Raw genomic sequence first — 16,469 nt, forward strand, 5'->3', positions numbered from 1 at the left:
CCCACAAATCCATATACAATTTAAGAGAAGTACAAGGAGGAAACTGTAATGATAAAAATGAGCATACTTTAATAATACGTATCAGATACTGAATGCTTAATATTTTCACAGGTACTGCGCTATTTATTTTATACGCATTATCTTATCATATTAACAGCCTCGTGTAGTTATTATCTGCAATTTACTAATGAAGAACCTGAGCCTGATTCCAAAGCCTCAGTTGTTAATTGATGGAAAGGGATGACAAAAGATAGAACAGGAAGAGATACCAATTTTTTTGTGATTTCTTTACAACGTATTCTCTTGATATTTTAGGGAAATCAAGAGAATGAGTGGAGAGGGTCTAAACTCAAGAAGGGGAGGGAACAATCCGTTTAGTTCACAGGTGTCTTCTCAGCTCCCAGACAGCGCTTGGAACACGCTGTTTAAACAGAAATTTTGGTTGCTGAGGTATTTCAGTAGCCATTTCACGTGGTGTTCTTAACCCTGGTTTCATCCGTTTTCCTGAACACTTCAGTGCTGTGCACTGTTCTGAGTATGACTGGTAAAATTTAAGATGGCATGCTTATTCGCTGGAGGGATTAATGATCTTTTTTGAGCAAGCCAAAACAAAGGAAATGCCACCCAAATTCCTCAGCCGTAAAATGGAGTACTGGGATTCTTAAAAAGTCACATCCACATCAGAAAGTTGGATTTCAATCACACAGAAAGCTGGATTCGTTCTCCCTGCTCCTCTGGTTAACGTGGGTGTATATGTGTGTGTGCGTGTGTAAACTTGGAGCTTCTTGAAATTGAGAACTCTGAGCTTGTGTTAACGTGTGTGTGTATAAACTTGGAGCTTCTTGAAATTGAGTGAGAACCCTGCGTATGTGTTAATGTGTGTGTATGCGTAAACCTGGAGCTTCTTGAAATTGAGTGAGAACCCTGCCCTGCACCTTAGGCCGCCAGCAGTTTCCTCTAGTTCTTTTCACCTGCCACCTAAGACTTGTGACTTGGCTCCGCCCCGGGCAAGCGAGAGAAACGAAGCGACGCGGCTGGACTGCTGGGAAAAGGCTTCACCCAGGATTACCCCAGAAGGGCTTGGGCTGCGGTTAACCGAACCTCTCGCGCCCGGTGCAGCCTCCCTTTCTCAGGGAGGCTGAGGAGCGGCCAGACCCAACTAGACCACGTAATCATTCCGGGCCCACCCACTCAGTGTCTCCAGTCCCGGCCGCGCTCTCTCCTGGGCGCGGTGCGGCTCCTGAGGGCCGGCTACTCACCATGGCGGCAGGCGGCAGCCTAAAGGAACGGGAGGCGCCAGGCGGTGGCCCGCCAAGTCTGGGATCGCGGAGGATAGCTGGACCACAGAAGATGGGGAAGGAGGGTAGGTTGTTTAGAAGCCTCTGGTTGCTAACGGAAACCGAGGCATGTGGACTGCAATTATGCATTTTCATTGGTCCTGAGGATCACGCGACAGGAAGTATTGCGTAACCGGTTGACTGCCACGTGCGCATTGGCTTCCAGGGCCGGAAGTCCCACCTTTTTGTGCTACGTTCACCTTTGGGAGCTGAGTGCGGGTGCAGAAGGTAACCGGAGGGCTGTGCTTGCCTGGGGCCGCCACCGCGCTTGCGCGCTTCGGGGCATCGGCTTGTGGATTGTTGGGAAGTTCTCGTCCAAAACTTCCTGTGGCCTAGGCGACCCCAATGGTGCAATGGACATCCCAGACCTTTCAATGGTCTCATAGGGCGCGGCCCAGACATTTTTTTTTTCAGGAGTTCCTACCTGAGCATCAGGGTGGCTGAGACAGGCCAACAACATCAACGCCTGCAGGTTCTCAAATAGAGCTTCAAACGACCCCTCCCTACGACTCCGCCCATTATTATTACTGTTGTCGTTGTTGTTATTATCTTCTCTTATATTTCCAGTTAAAAGTCTCTAGCAAACTTTTCCCATTAAAAAAAAATGCAAAAAGCATGGGTTTTTCTCCAAGAGCAGTGAATTTCAAAAGGTTCCATATGCCTGGAACCACTATGGAAGCTTGTTGAGCAAATTCCCGGGCCTCATCTCCAGAAATTCTGATTCACAAGTCTAACTTGGGTCCTTGGGATCTGCAGTTTTTAACCGATGTTCCAGGAGTGATCACAGATCAGAACGACTCTTAGAAATGCTGGCTTGGAAGGACAAGAGTAGGATGAGATCTATTATTGCAAATACCAGGGACTCAGAGTCCTTCACTCAGATGATCCAGAGGTGATGTGCAGACATTTGCCCACAGAAGGATCTCAAGCCTTGGGTCAAGAACAGTAAGCAAGGTTCTCCTGTGCTGAACACAAGGAGAACACAAGAACAGTAAGCAAGGTTCACCTGGAGCACTCCAAGGCATGGAAGGATGGCCTGGAGGCAGTGGCGTGGGTATGCCCAACTTCACCTTTGGCTAGGCTCCCTATCCTTGGCACTGCAATGGCATTTGGGCAGAATCCCTGTCTTCTTGCAAGATTCCTAAGGGCAGATTCTCTCAACCCTGCATATTAACCCCTTCCAAGCTCAGTTAAACTTCCCCTTTACCATCCCACCTCCCCATTTCTGTTTAGTGAGTGTTGTTGAATTTGATAATGATGGTTGCCATTATTTAGTGCCTATTATGAGCTATTAATAGACACATTCCATTCCAGTAGTTAATCCTCATAATACTTGGTTCTTTCCTCTGTAGACATTCGTTGTGTTCACATAGTGAGAGGGTCACTTTACAAGGTGTTGTGGGTGCGAGATGAAGTTCACAAAAGCTTTTATGACTGATCAGTAAACAAAGTTGTTCATCAGTTCGCATTGCTGAAAAGCTCTTTTATTTTCTCACAGGCCAAATCCTGTGCTTGTGAAGTGTTATTAATTCAGGGGAAGGAAAGGAGTGTGTGTATAATGCAAATATTACATTTGTGGTTTGGGGATTTTTTAAGTTGTTCTGCAAAACTCCATCAGCTGGTTATTGTAATTTAAAATTCTGCTTTAATCTAAAATCTTCCGTACCAAGGAGGTTATCACCATTAGCCAATCTACCCAACAGAGTTGAATATTGTTACATAAGCTGTCTAAATAGTGACAGCAAATGTGAACATGTATTTTTGGTCTTAAAGTAATGAATTTGGCTCATGAAAAGGCTGAACTTGTACTTCAGGTTGTTTACTAGTGCGGGTTGGTCACCAAAGCAAACAATTCGAGCCGTGAGGGAGAACAGCTCCACCCTTCTTTACTAGTGATCTTCTTAGGCTCTGTTTTTATTTTAATTGCTGTGACAGTTTTTTAAAATGTGTATATGTGTGAGTGTATGTGTGTGTGTGAATTTGGAGGGAGGCACACAAGTTCATTTTGTACCTTTTAGCAGTGTTCAACACAAAATGAAGATAAATTCTTTGTATATTATTATGAAATGAGACTCTTATAACTTTATAAGTTACCAGTTATAATACTAGGACCACCAATTTCAGGGTGTTTGCAACCTAGACTTGGCAAAAGGAGGAATGGGAAGCTGATCATGGCCTCCTCAGGGATGTCAACAGATTCACTCATTCTGCCACTATTTACAGAACCCCTGTTGTGTGCAAAGTTCTGTGGCCATGATAGTGAGTCTGAGGAAAAAATCTGTGGGGGAAATCTGAGGGAAGAAGTAGAGGGACTCAGAAAGCCCCAGCTGCCCCCACACTATAAATTTTTGGGGGGTGTGGGGGACTAAGGTGAGGCTTAAGTAGAAACAGGAAATGAAGAAAATGATTAAGTAAAAAAATGTATATATAAGTGATACACAGAAAATGTAAAAATCTTGAAGGTTATATGGGAAAGAGAAAAGTTTGATAAATACTGAACTGGTAGTAGGTGGAAAATAGGGGAAATCATTTAGGAGATTATTCTTAAGAAGACAGAATCTTTGCAGCATGACTTCTTGCATGAAATTCTACCATACAAATTCTCTTCAACTTCCCCATCTTGCCACATCTTGGCTACTGAGAAAGTAGCCAAGACCTTGTAGAAGAGAATGGCCAAGATTAAAGGGCTCTTTACAGGAGATAAAGCATTTGAGTAGGCCTGCAGTAGGCAAGAGGCTATTTTCAGTTGCTTTCAAAATACCTTAATGATTGGCAGAGTATTGGAGAGTGCTGACAAATTAGATTAGTGAAATCACTATCACATGCATTAAAGGAGGTCAAGCAAGGAAGTGGTTCACCATAAAACACAACTCCCTGTAAGAATGTGTGGATGTTGGCAATTACTTAGCCCAAATTATAGATTAGTTTCACTGATAATCTCAATGCATTAACAACACCCCAAGGGAACAAACACCAAAACCATCAAAATGAGAAGCCTACCTCAAAAAATGTTGAGAATTGGTTGTGGGGAATACCTTCTTGTAGAGTACAAGAAAAATTGTAAACATGATGATATGCATCAAATCCTCTTTCCATACTCCCTTATGCATATGCATATCAGTTAAACCCACAAATTCAGTCTGTACATTCAGCAGCTGTTAATGGGAAGCTGGACTCGCAAGACACGATGGGGAAGGGAGCAATGAACAAGATGGGATTGGTCTCTTTCAAAAATGGCCTTATAATCAAGTCAAGGGAGAATTCAAACTTGCAGAATAATTTCAAAGCAGACAGTTAGTAGTAGGGTAGTTCAGAGAGGGTGTGAGATAGTTTACTTCTGTTGAGACTGGAGAGGAGAGATTCAGAAAAGTCTTCCAGAAGGCAGTGGAATTTGGGTTAGGTTTTAACAGGAGTGTGGAAAAGTTGTGGGTGAGTGTGATGATTGTGAAATTGAGAGTTGTCCTGAACAGGGAACCCAGATTTTCATCAGGTGCTGCAGTAGAAGTGTCCAGAGATGTACATTTAGGTTTATTATTATTACAAGTGGCAAACTACAAAAAGAGATATACTGACAGCTTATACAAGGGTGGAGCACCTTTAAGAAGAGTGTCATTCAGAAATGTGGATCTTCCTAGATCTGTGGTCTTCAATAAATGCTTCCCTGGACTGTTGTCAATGTAAGGGTGTTCACCAATTGCATTTCATCATAGAAAATGGAAACAAAAAATCAAATTTGCTCAGGAAGTTTTGCCTACAAAGCTGGGGCTGTGTAGTCCTATTGAAAGAGCTGAATAGCCTAGTACAAGCTGTGTTCATGACTGGAAGTTTTCTCAATGAGATGGATAAATAATATATGAAAAATAAAGTGAACTCAAATGGAAATGTCATTCTTAGCCAACTTATATGAGTTTGTTTTCCCCACTACTATATTGCAAGCTCCTTGAAGGAAGAAATATTGATTATATAATAACATAGTATGGCTGGCCTTTAATAAGCTCTGAGCTATGCTTGCAGAATTGGATTGGAGATAAACAGGAACATCTCAACAAACATTTGTGAATTCCTACTGGGTTCCAGACACTGTGTTTGTGGGTTGCTTTTGGCCCCGGACATGCACTCTTTTAGAAAGCATATCATAAGGCAGCAGACATATTCAGCTGCAGACATATTCAGCTATCCCTATTTCCCATGTTAAATGTAACTTTGAGGTGATTTATATAACTTTTAGGAGTTTCTGAGAATGAATTACTTAGTTCTCATGACTTAACCCTTATATTTTTATATAACTACTTATTGAATTCTAGTTGACTTAATGCTACATTTTGAAGACATCCCATAAAACAATTACTAATTTATAGGTTTCTTTTTATATTTTGAGCCCAAGCATTTACAGTTGTTCCTTGAACAACAAAAGGGATAGTGCTGCGGACCCCATGCACAGTAAAAAATCCACATATAACTTTTGACTCCCCTGAAACTGAACTACTAATAGACTGCTGTTGACTGGAATCCTTACCAATAACATAAATAGTTCATGAGCATATATTATGCATTATATGTATTATATACTATATTCTTTCGATAAAGTAAGCTAGAGAAAATAAAATACTAGAAAATCATCAGGAAGAGAAAATATATTTACTATTCATTAAGTGGAAGTGGATCATCATAAAAGTCTTCATTTTGAATAGGTTGAGGAGGAAGAGGAAGCAGAGAGGTTGGTCTTACTGTCTCAGGGGTGGTAGAGGAGAAAGAGTTGGAGGAGGTGGAAGGGGAGTCAGGAGAGAAAGGCACACTCAGTGTAACTTTATGGAAATATATAATTTCCATCTGACTTTTTATTTTTTGTTTATCTAAAAATGTTTTTATATAGTACCAGTCCTTTCACCATTTGCGTGTTTCAGTGCCTGTATAATAGAAGGGTCCATGTCATAAAGGAAGTTAAAATCGGTCTTGGATAATTGAAACCCTTCTTCCAGATTGTCTAATGTCAATGTATTTTCTGGCACTACTTCTGTGTCTTATCATTTGTTACTGGTTCGGAAGCACTCATCTCCATCAACTTGTGTTCAGCTGATTCATCTGGTGTGGGTCTATTAGCTCTTGAATCTTTCTCCAAGGGTCATACCTTGAAACCCTTTGCCCCCATTCTTTTTTTTTTTTTTTTTGAGACGGAGTCTCGCTCTGTCACCCGAGCTGGAGTGCAGTGCTGCAGTGGCTGGATCTCAGCTCACTGCAAGCTCCGCCTCCCGGGTTCACGCCATTCTCCTGCCTCAGCCTCCCGAGTAGCTGGGACTACAGGCGCCCGCCACCACGCCCGGCTAGATTTTTGTATTTTTTAGTAGAGACGGGGTTTCACCGTGTTAGCCAGGATGGTCTCGATCTCCTGACCTCGTGATCCGCCCGTCTCGGCCTCCCAAAGTGCTGGGATTACAGGCTTGAGCCACCGTGCCCGGCCCCTTTGCCCCCATTCTTATTTTGCATATCTACAATCTCTTTCATGGTTTCCTTGTTTGGCTCATGCACAACCTCCAGACACAGTTTTCTCCAGCAGGAATTTATTGTTTCGGGGTTGATGGTTTTCACGGCTTTTCCTGTAGCAATGATGACATCTTCAGTGGTGTGTAATCTTTCTAGACCTTCATGATGTTCTCTCCGCTGGCATTCTCCTCCATAGCATCGACAATCCTTTCCATAAAGAACCATGTGCAATGAGCCTTAAAGGTCCATATGACCCCGATCTAGAGGCTGAATTAGAGACAATGTGTTTGGGGGCAAGTAGACCACTTCAACACCTTTGACATGGAACTCATGGGGTTTTGGTAGCCAGGGGCATTGTCCAATAAAAAAGGAAACTTTAAAAGTTAGTCCCTTACTGGAAAAGTACTTCCTGACTTCATGGACAAAAGCACTGATGGAACTAATCCAGAATAAGGGTGCTTGTTGTGCATGTCTCCTTCTTGTACAACCAAAAGATTGGCAGCTGGTGTTCACCTTTTTCCTTCAACGCTCAGAGATTGCAGCTTTATAGTTAAGAGCAGTCCTGATCATAAACCTCACTGCATTTGCACAAAACAGTGGAGTTAGATAATCCTTTCCTATTATATTTTGGTGCTCATTTCTCTTCTTTATGAATAAATGTCCTTTGTGGTATCTTTTTTCCCAGAATGGGGGCATTTTCATCTGCGTTAAAAACCTATTTAGGCAGCTATCCTTTCTCCTCAATAATTTTCTTAGTGGTGTCTTGAAACTCACCCACTGCCTCTTAGTTGGCAGAAGCTGCTTCTCTCATTATCTTGATATTTTTAAAGCCAAACCTCTTTCTAAAATTATCGACCCATTCTTTGCTGGCACTAAATTCTCTGGCTTCAGATCCTTCATCTTCCTTTTTCTTTAAGTTTTCATATATGACTTAACTTTTTCTCAAACTATATTAGAGATGCCTTTTTTAGAGCAATCCTACACTCACATGAAAGCTGCATTTTTAATACAAGGTTAAAAGGTAGTTCACCAAAAGTACAAGGTTTTTGCAGCAACTGGAGTAGATGCAGTGACGCCGTCATGAATTTCCTTTTCTTCTTTTTTACAATGGTCCTTATGCTGGAGGGCAGCTGCAGCCACAGACCTAAATCTGTGGTACATATCAAGTAATTCAACTTTTTCTTGTAATATCGTGACTTTATGCTGCTTACTGGGAGTACTTCCAGCATCATTAGTGACACTTTGTATGGGTCCCACGATATTACTTAAGGCTTACAGTATTGCACTACACACAAAATTTGCAAGAACTGCTGGAGATCACTTTTTGCTATGATACATAATTTACTGGAGAGATGAATTGCTCAGGTGGAGATAATTAGCCTCATAGATATTTTAAGCTGATACTTGAAACGTTTGAGCTCATTGCAATAGCAACAAGAGGTGGCTACAAAATTATTACAGTAGTACAAAGTGTGCTACAGTTAATTATATGCAGTTATGGTTTAATACTGCATCTTTATGTTTGTTTACATTTCTCTCTGCTGTGAATGATGCCATGTGTTCGCTAAGTGTTTCTGTGCATAAGTTTTGATAAATTTTATGTTTCTGTAATAGATTTATGTATATTTTAGGGTAGTGAATTATAAAATAGACCAGTCTGTACATATATTTTATGCATTAATTAAAATCCTAAGTTTTTGGTATTTCTTTGGGTTTTTTCAAATAGTCAAAAATCTCCAAAATTTTTTCCAATATATTAATCGAAACATATCCATGTATAAGCAGACCTACACAGTTCAAACCCATGTTGTTCAGGTGCAACTGTGTATTTCTGATTTCAAGCATTTTTATAGGCCGTCGGCCCTGTGTCTAAAGTGCCTATTGGTTGTTAGGAGAACAAAGATGAAGCAAAGTCCCTGCTCTCAAGGATGCTATCCATCCAGCAGGACAGACAGACCCATTAGAGGATCCTGTCATGTCCATATAATGTAGTCACCTTTTAGGAAACCAGGCAAGGAGCACTTAGCTCAATGTAGGGTTTCAGGGAAAGCTTGGAGGAAAATCCCTGAATTGAATCTTCAGGGATTAGCAAATGTTAGCCTGGGAAAAGCAAGGTAGAAAGGACAGAGGGAACGTAGCAAACTCGGGCACCAATACCTGAAACAGCCCAGCGTGTGGATTCCTTACAAACCCCAAGAGATTAAATGTTAGGTGAGCATCTACTTTTAGAAGCCAATGTTGCCAAAATGTCACTGCTTTGCTAAAAATATTAAGTAGAAAACAAATGACCTGGACAGGGAAAAAAATAACTGAACACACTAAAACCCAGGGTGATATAAAGAAAACTTTCATATCTGGTCTACTGCTACCATTGAAGCTAAGACACCAATCTAAGGGACTAGTGTTAAGCTAATTGGAGAATGTCTTTCTAGGAATGGAGGGAATTTATCTGACTTCCACCCGGTCAGCCTGCAAAACTAACCCACGTACAGGGTTAGCAGAAATGTGGTAGGAATATCTTCATTAAATCATCCACAAATAAGACTGTAGAGAGTAACTTTGAACAGCTAACATACACAAAACTGATATTTTTCGTGTATACAAATGAAGATAAATGGTTCCCAGTTGTTCTTATGTGATGTAATTTGGTTTTATTTTAAAACAGTGAGACTGAATATAAACCAGAAGACAACATGAACTTAAATATCTGCATGTATAAGACAGAAAAATTTTGCATTTTAAGATACTTAACATATGAATTTCTATAATTGATTTTGTGTAAGAGAAACCATCAAAACCATGGAGATAGTTGTTTTTACTAGGATCACTGTCGTATCCACACAAGAAGGTTGTGTTTGTGTGTTGGAGAGATTTTTCCATGTGCCTGTTGTATTTGTTACTTAGAATTTACAATATTGTGAAAACTTTCCCCTTCAAAATGGATATATGTTTTAAAACCTTCTACAATGTGAGTAATTATAGTTTAATTGATTGCATATTTACTGTGTTCCAGTAACACATGTTTCATGTCTAATATGCTATGTTTAATCCTCAAACAGCCTCATGAGATGCATATTATGATTACTCTTATTTGTGAAGAGAGAGAATGGAGGCTAAGTGAATGTAGGTGACTTTTACAAGGTCATGTAGTGAGCTGATGGAAGAACATGCATGAATATGCGGAGGCTACCAGCCAAATACACAGTCTCCCCAGTCCCTGCAGAATGGAGGGACTTGATCTCAAGTCTCACTCTCACACCTCCTCCCAGCAGCATCACCATGGAGAGGCACCAGTACACCTTCACTGGAAAGCTCCATGTGGACCATTCCTTCCTTCTATCCATTCTCGGATACCCTGATTCCTAATTCCTTTGATCCACATTCAATCATTTCAGTGTCCCCAAATTGCCAGATAGAAATCCTAATCAACACTTTTCCTCTCCAGCTTCCAGTGAATGTCTTGTGGGATTCACAATATATTTCTTGATGTCCTGAGATCATCAGCTTTTTCCTTGAAGACTCCTCACCAAAGAGAAAGTTTCCTTTTCTCCACCCTCCCCCTCCCGACACTTGTACTTATGGGTGGCCAGTAGTGTGTACATGCTTCACGGTCACCTCCTGACCCTTGAGTGAAGCACCTCTCAACCAGCCCTCCCTCAATGAAGCTCTTGTTTCTTGCTCTGCTGCTCCTTCTTCTCCATCAACCCTTCAGCATCCAGATCATTCACTCATTCAAGCATACTCAATCAGGCCTTGGGATTTCTGCAGGTGACCTGCAGAATGACTCCACCCTGTCTTGCCATCCCTGATGGATGACCCACATAGCACCCCTTTGTCGTGACTCTACCTGCTGTTCTTCAGAAACTTTTAGCTCCACTTTACTTCAGGACCTGTCTGCTCCCCACACCCCATCATAGCCAGCAGCTGTTCCATGCGTTGCTGAAATTTTAAACTCGGAAATGCTCCTCGCTAATCATCACCAACACTCTGACTATTGCTCTAACTCTCTCACTGCCCTTAAACCTTGCCTCTAACTTGATTGTGATTTAGCTTTTTTTTTTTTTGAGATGGAGTCTAGTTTTGTCACCCAGGCTGGAGTGCAGTGGCGTGATCTCGGCTCACTGCAACCTCTGCCTCCTGGGTTCAAACGATTCTCCTGCTTCAGCCTCCTGAGTAGCTGGGATTACAGGGGCCCGCCACTACGCCCAGCTCAGTTTTGTATTTTTAATAGAGACAGGGTTTCACTGCATTGGCCAGGCTGGTCTCAAACTCCTGACCTTGTTATCCGCCTCTTTGGCCTCCCAAAGTGCTGGGATTACAAGAGTGAGCTACCGCTCCTGGCCGGCTGTGATCTTTGAATCTTCTATTTTCTTCTGGCCCATCAGTCCTTCTTTTTGACTCATTTCTCTTTGGTCTCAAGTCAGAGCCTTCGTGCGATCCTTTAACCCTGAGAAGTTTCTGTTTCTCACCAGATGACTCAGTTTTAACATACTGATGGATTCCAACCTTAAATTTTTCCCGGCTAGGTACAGTGGCTCACAACTGTAATCCCAGCACTTTGGGAGGCTGAGGCAGAAGGATAGCTTGAGCCTAGGAAGTGAAGGGTGCAGTGAGCCATGATCGCACCACTGCACTCCAGCCTGGGTGACCCTGTCTCTCTCTCTCTCTTTTTTTTTTTGTTCTTGTTCCCAAACTAGAAAAGTCACAAAACAACTGTATTGGCTTCATAAAAACTTTTTGACATTTTTTCCCCCAATTTTCTCTGGGCTTTTTAGATGCTTGGATATTGTGGGTCAGCTCCTGCTCCACTCCACCCAAGTGGCTGTCTCCTAAAGCTTTCCTAGTCCCCACACGTTCATCTCCCCCACTTCTCTTAAATCTTAACATATGATTCTCCTGCTACTTTTCTTTTTTTTCTTTTTTTTTTTGAGACGGAGTCTCGCTCTGTTGCCCGGGCTGGGGTGCAGTGGCCGAATCTCAGCTCACTGCAAGCTCCGCCTCCCGGGTTTACGCCATTCTCCTGCCTCAGCCTCCTGAGTAGCTGGGACTACAGGCGCCAGTCACCTCGCCCGGCTAGCTTTTTGTATTTTTTAGTAGAGACGGGGTTTCACCGTGTTAGCCAGGATGGTCTCGAACTCCTGACCTCGTGATCCGCCTGTCTCGGCCTCCCAAAGTGTTGGGATTACAGGCTTGAGCCACCGCGCCCGGCCTTCTCCTGCTACTTTTCTAGAAGGGAAGTTCCCTTAATACCCCTAACCTTCTGCTCAAAGAAAGTACTTTTATCTATAAGCAAGGACATATTTAAAGAGTATTAACACTCAGTAGTGTCTGGGGCATGAGGAAGAAGGCACTCTTAAAAACTGTTGGTAGGAGGATAAACTAGTATGACGTTTTTTGGAGGACAATCTGGAATTTCATCAAAACTGAAAATGTACACACCCTTTAAGCCAGCAGTTTAAGAAACAACAAGACCACAAAGATGTATGTACAGAGATGTTTACAGCAGCTTTTTCTGTGGTAAAAAGTCTTGAGATAGTTTAAATGATCCTCTTATCGGGGAATGACTAAATAAATTATGGAGCAATAAAAGAGTAGTTTTCTGTAGCTGTCAAAAGAACAAGGAAGAATCCATGTGCACAGACATGGAAAGATTTCCATAACATATAGTGAAAACAAAAAAAGTCAAGTTGGAGAATAGTAAGATCCCATTTTTATAAACACACATACATGCAAATTTGGAAAGGTAAAGCAATAAATTCCTCACATCAAAATGTGGGAAGAGGTGTTAGAGTGGCAGTAGGTATGGGAGGTAGTTGATCCCTACTTTATATATGTCTATAACCTGAATTTATTTATTAGGCAAACAGGCATTACTTTTACAGTTTAATGATGAAAAGAGAAAACAAAAGGTAACAGCAAAGCCCCTTTTGTCACTTTTTCCATTGTTTTATGTGCTCACCCCAATCAAGGTACCTTCTTTCTAAGAGCCAGTACTCATTTCTGTTCTCTTTAAATCAGAAATTAGGCAGACATTTCAGGCCACGAGACCTAGATGGAAACCACTCAAAGGAACATGCCCTTTCCTCTTCAAACACTGTTACCAACATTCAGATATTTTCATTTTGGTTGCAGCTCACTATTTTTAGCTTTTTCTTCTTTTTATTTTTCTCCAGATGGCTGAAGATACCCAGGCCTTTCACACTGAAGGTGGGGGTAGGTGGAACAGAAGGAAGGGCTTTACTTGTGGTTGATTAGTTGTTTCATAACCCTTTTCATGAGCTTTCTTTGAGCAGGCATGCTTGGCTTTGGTAAGGTCCTGTCAATATTTCTTTGATTTGAATTAGATGTACTGGGCAGGTCCCATTCAGATATTTAATAGCAAAATTAAACAGAAAGTCACCATATATTTTTTGAGGGACACAAAGGTATATCGTAGGAATATGATGAACATTAGGCTCACTTTCTTGCTACACTAGGGGAAACATCTTTTTTGAGGCAAGGTGCATAGAAATTTTGGTGTGACTTACTGTGAGAGCAATGATTATCATTCATGGTTTACTATTTACTATTTACTCTTTTCACAGATATAGACAGCAAAATTATTAAATGTGTAATAAGTGTCATGGGGCTACAAAGAGATTCTAAGCTCTCATCTTTTCCTGTAGGACACCCATGTATTTTCTTCTCTTCTTGCTCTACTGATTCGCAAGAACTCTTGTCCAAGGTTAACTAGATCCAGTTCTCATCTAAGCCCTTCTACCTCTGCTAGGACCAAGCTCCATCAATTATCCCCTAAGATTTTTCTTTTTGGCTTCTATATCTTCATCTTCTTCCCTTTTCTTTGATCCTTCCTCAGTTTAAAGTCATTCTCAATTCTCGTCCACATTAAAAAATAAAACAATGACAAACCATAAACAATGATAAACCATAAACAATGCTAAACCAACTCTTTCTTTGTCCACACCTTTTCTATAGTCAGCTGCCCTAACCTCCTCCTCCTCTTTATTGCTAAACTCCTCCAGAGAGTGGCCTCTGTTGACTTCTTGCACTTTATATGTCATTCACTCTGCATTTTGGCTTTCTCTCCTCCTCCCTACTGAAACAGACTTCTCAAAAGCCATCCAGTGAGCTAATGGCTGCCAAATCAAATGCCTTATCTCAGGTCTGCACCATTTTGCACCATGGACACCTCCTCCTCTACTGTTTCCTGGGCTTTTGCTACTCTGCCCTGTCCCTTCTATAGTTTCTTGCTGTCCGTGTTTGGCTCCTCTGCTGCAAACCCCTGAAAATTGGTATCCCTTGAAATTTCTCCTCAGCTGCTTTGTCTTACCATGTATCCCCCTTGGCTGTGTAATTCCATTCATTCCCAGGGTTTCATCTGTCGCATCTGAGGATGACCATCAAATGTGCATCTCCGACTGGGCATGGTGGCTCATGCCTGTAATACCAGCACATTGGGATGCCAAGGCAGGTGGATCACCTGAGGTTGGGAGTTCTAGATCAGCCTGACCAACAAGAAGGAACCCTGTTTCTGCTAAAAATACAAAATTGGCTGGGTGTGGTGGTGCATGCCTGTAATCACAGCTACTTAGGAGGCTGAGGCAGGAGAATCGCTTGAACCTGGGAGACGGAGGTTGCAGTGAGCCGAGATGGTGCCACTGCACTCTAGCCTGGGCAACAAGAGTGAAACTCTGTCTCAAAAAAAAAATCTGCATCTCCAACCACACTTCTCATTTGCATTCCCAATTTATATTTGCAGGAACTTGCAGGTATACGCCAAGTGGGATTCTCAAAAACTATTTATATTCAACACATCTAAAGAGAACTCGTAATCCACAAGTGTATCTTGGTCTCATTCTACCACTAACCATTTTATCACCATCTGCCAATGAGATGATTCAGAGTTGTTTATGAGTTCTCCTCTCTCTCCTGCTGCTTCCAGCACCTCCTAGGATTACATCTGAAATAACTCAAAATCATCACCATTCCCTTCTTTATACTACTCTCCTCATCCCATTCATCTAATCTGGAGTAATAATTAAAAAAAAACCAGTAACAACTGCCACCAAAACATAATTATAATATGTCAGATGCACTTGTCAACTTACAGAGCTTTCTCTCACTGGAACTTAGCCCAGCTTCTTGGAAAAGTCACCGAAGGGTGGGTGGGGTACAAATTGATGGATTTTCTCTGCCTTCCCTAGAAAATGAGAGTTCAAGTTAAAAATTAAGTCGTATCTTAAAAAATCAAAGGGATATGATGAGCATAAATGCAAAAATACTCAATGAAATACTGGTAAACCGAATCCAGCAGCACATCAAAAAGCTTATCCACCACCATCAAGTTGACTTCATCCCCATGATGCAAGGCTGGTTCAACATATGCAAATCAATGAATGTAATCCATCACATAAACAGAACTAAAGACAAAAACCACATGATTATCTCAATAGAGGCAGAAAAGGCCTTTGATAAAATTCAACATCCCTTCACGTTAAAAACTCTCAGTAAACTAGGTATTGATGGAATGTACCTCAAAATAATAACAGCCATTTATGACAAACCCACAGCCAGTATCATACTGAATGGGCAAAAGCTGAAACTGTTCTCCTTGAAAACTGGCACAAAACAAGGATGCCCTCTCTTACCACCCTTATTCAACATAGTATTGGAAGTCCTGGCCAGGGCAATCAGGCAAGAGAAAGACATAAAGCATATTCAAATAGCAAGAGAGGAAGTCAAACTGTCTCTGTTTGCACATGACGTGATCCTATACCTAGAAAACCCCACAGTCTCATCCCAAAAGCTTCTTAAGCTGATAAGCAACTTCAGCAGTCTCAGGATACAAAATCGATGTGCAAAAACCACAAACATTCCTATACATCAAAAATAGCCAAATCATGAATGAATTCCCATTCACAACTGCTACAAAGAGAATAAAATACCTAGGAATACAGAAAACAAGGGAAGTGAAGGACATTTTCAAGGAGAACTACAAACCACTGCTCAAGGAAATCAGAGAGGACACAAACAAATGAAAAAATATTCCATGCTTATGGATAGGAAGAATCAATACAGTGAAAATGGCCATACTGTCCAAAGTAATTTATAGATTCAATGCTATTCCCATTAAGCTACAATTGACATGCTTCACAGAATTAGAAAAAAAAAAACATTTTAAAATTCATGTAGAACCAAAAAAGAGTCCATATAGCCAAGACAATCCTAGGCAAAAAGAACAATGCTGGAGGCTTTCAAACTATACTGCAAGGCAACAGTAGCCAAAACAGCATGGTATAAAACCAGATACAGAGACCAATGGAACAGAATAGAGATCTCAGAATAAGACTGCACGTATACAACCATCTGATCTTTAACAAACCTGATAAAAACAAGCAATGGGGAAAGGATTCCCTGTTTAATAAATGTGCTGAGAAAACTGGCTAGCCATATGCAGAAAATTGAAACTAAACCCCTTCCTTATACCTTATACAAAAATTAACTCAAGATGGATTAAAGACTTAAATGTAAAACCAAAAACTATAAAAACTCTAGCAGAAAATATAGGCAATACCATTCAGGACATAAGCATAGGCAAAGATTTCATGATGAAAACGTCAAAAGCAACCACAACAAAAGCAAAAATGGACA

The 16,469-nt window shown here is 41.2% G+C and overlaps 1 protein-coding gene across 2 annotated transcripts in view; it reads right to left on the reverse strand.

Annotated features, from left to right (window-relative positions):
* Positions 1–16,469, reverse strand: part of LZTFL1 (leucine zipper transcription factor-like 1) — a 94,789-nt gene that overhangs the window by 15,243 nt on the left and 63,077 nt on the right. The window contains exon 1 of one of the 2 annotated variants that reach the window (XM_011952666.1): positions 1,260–1,428. The exons of the other annotated variant lie outside the window; for it this stretch is intronic. Coding sequence (XP_011808056.1) covers positions 1,260–1,427 — 168 coding nt within the window. The 5' untranslated portion in view covers position 1,428. Of the gene's footprint in view, positions 1–1,259; positions 1,429–16,469 lie in introns of those variants that run through there. 2 annotated transcript variants of the gene reach the window in all.

Source organism: Colobus angolensis, unplaced genomic scaffold (assembly GCF_000951035.1).
Source record: "Colobus angolensis palliatus isolate OR3802 unplaced genomic scaffold, Cang.pa_1.0 Scaffold344, whole genome shotgun sequence".
NCBI lineage: Eukaryota > Metazoa > Chordata > Mammalia > Primates > Cercopithecidae > Colobus > Colobus angolensis.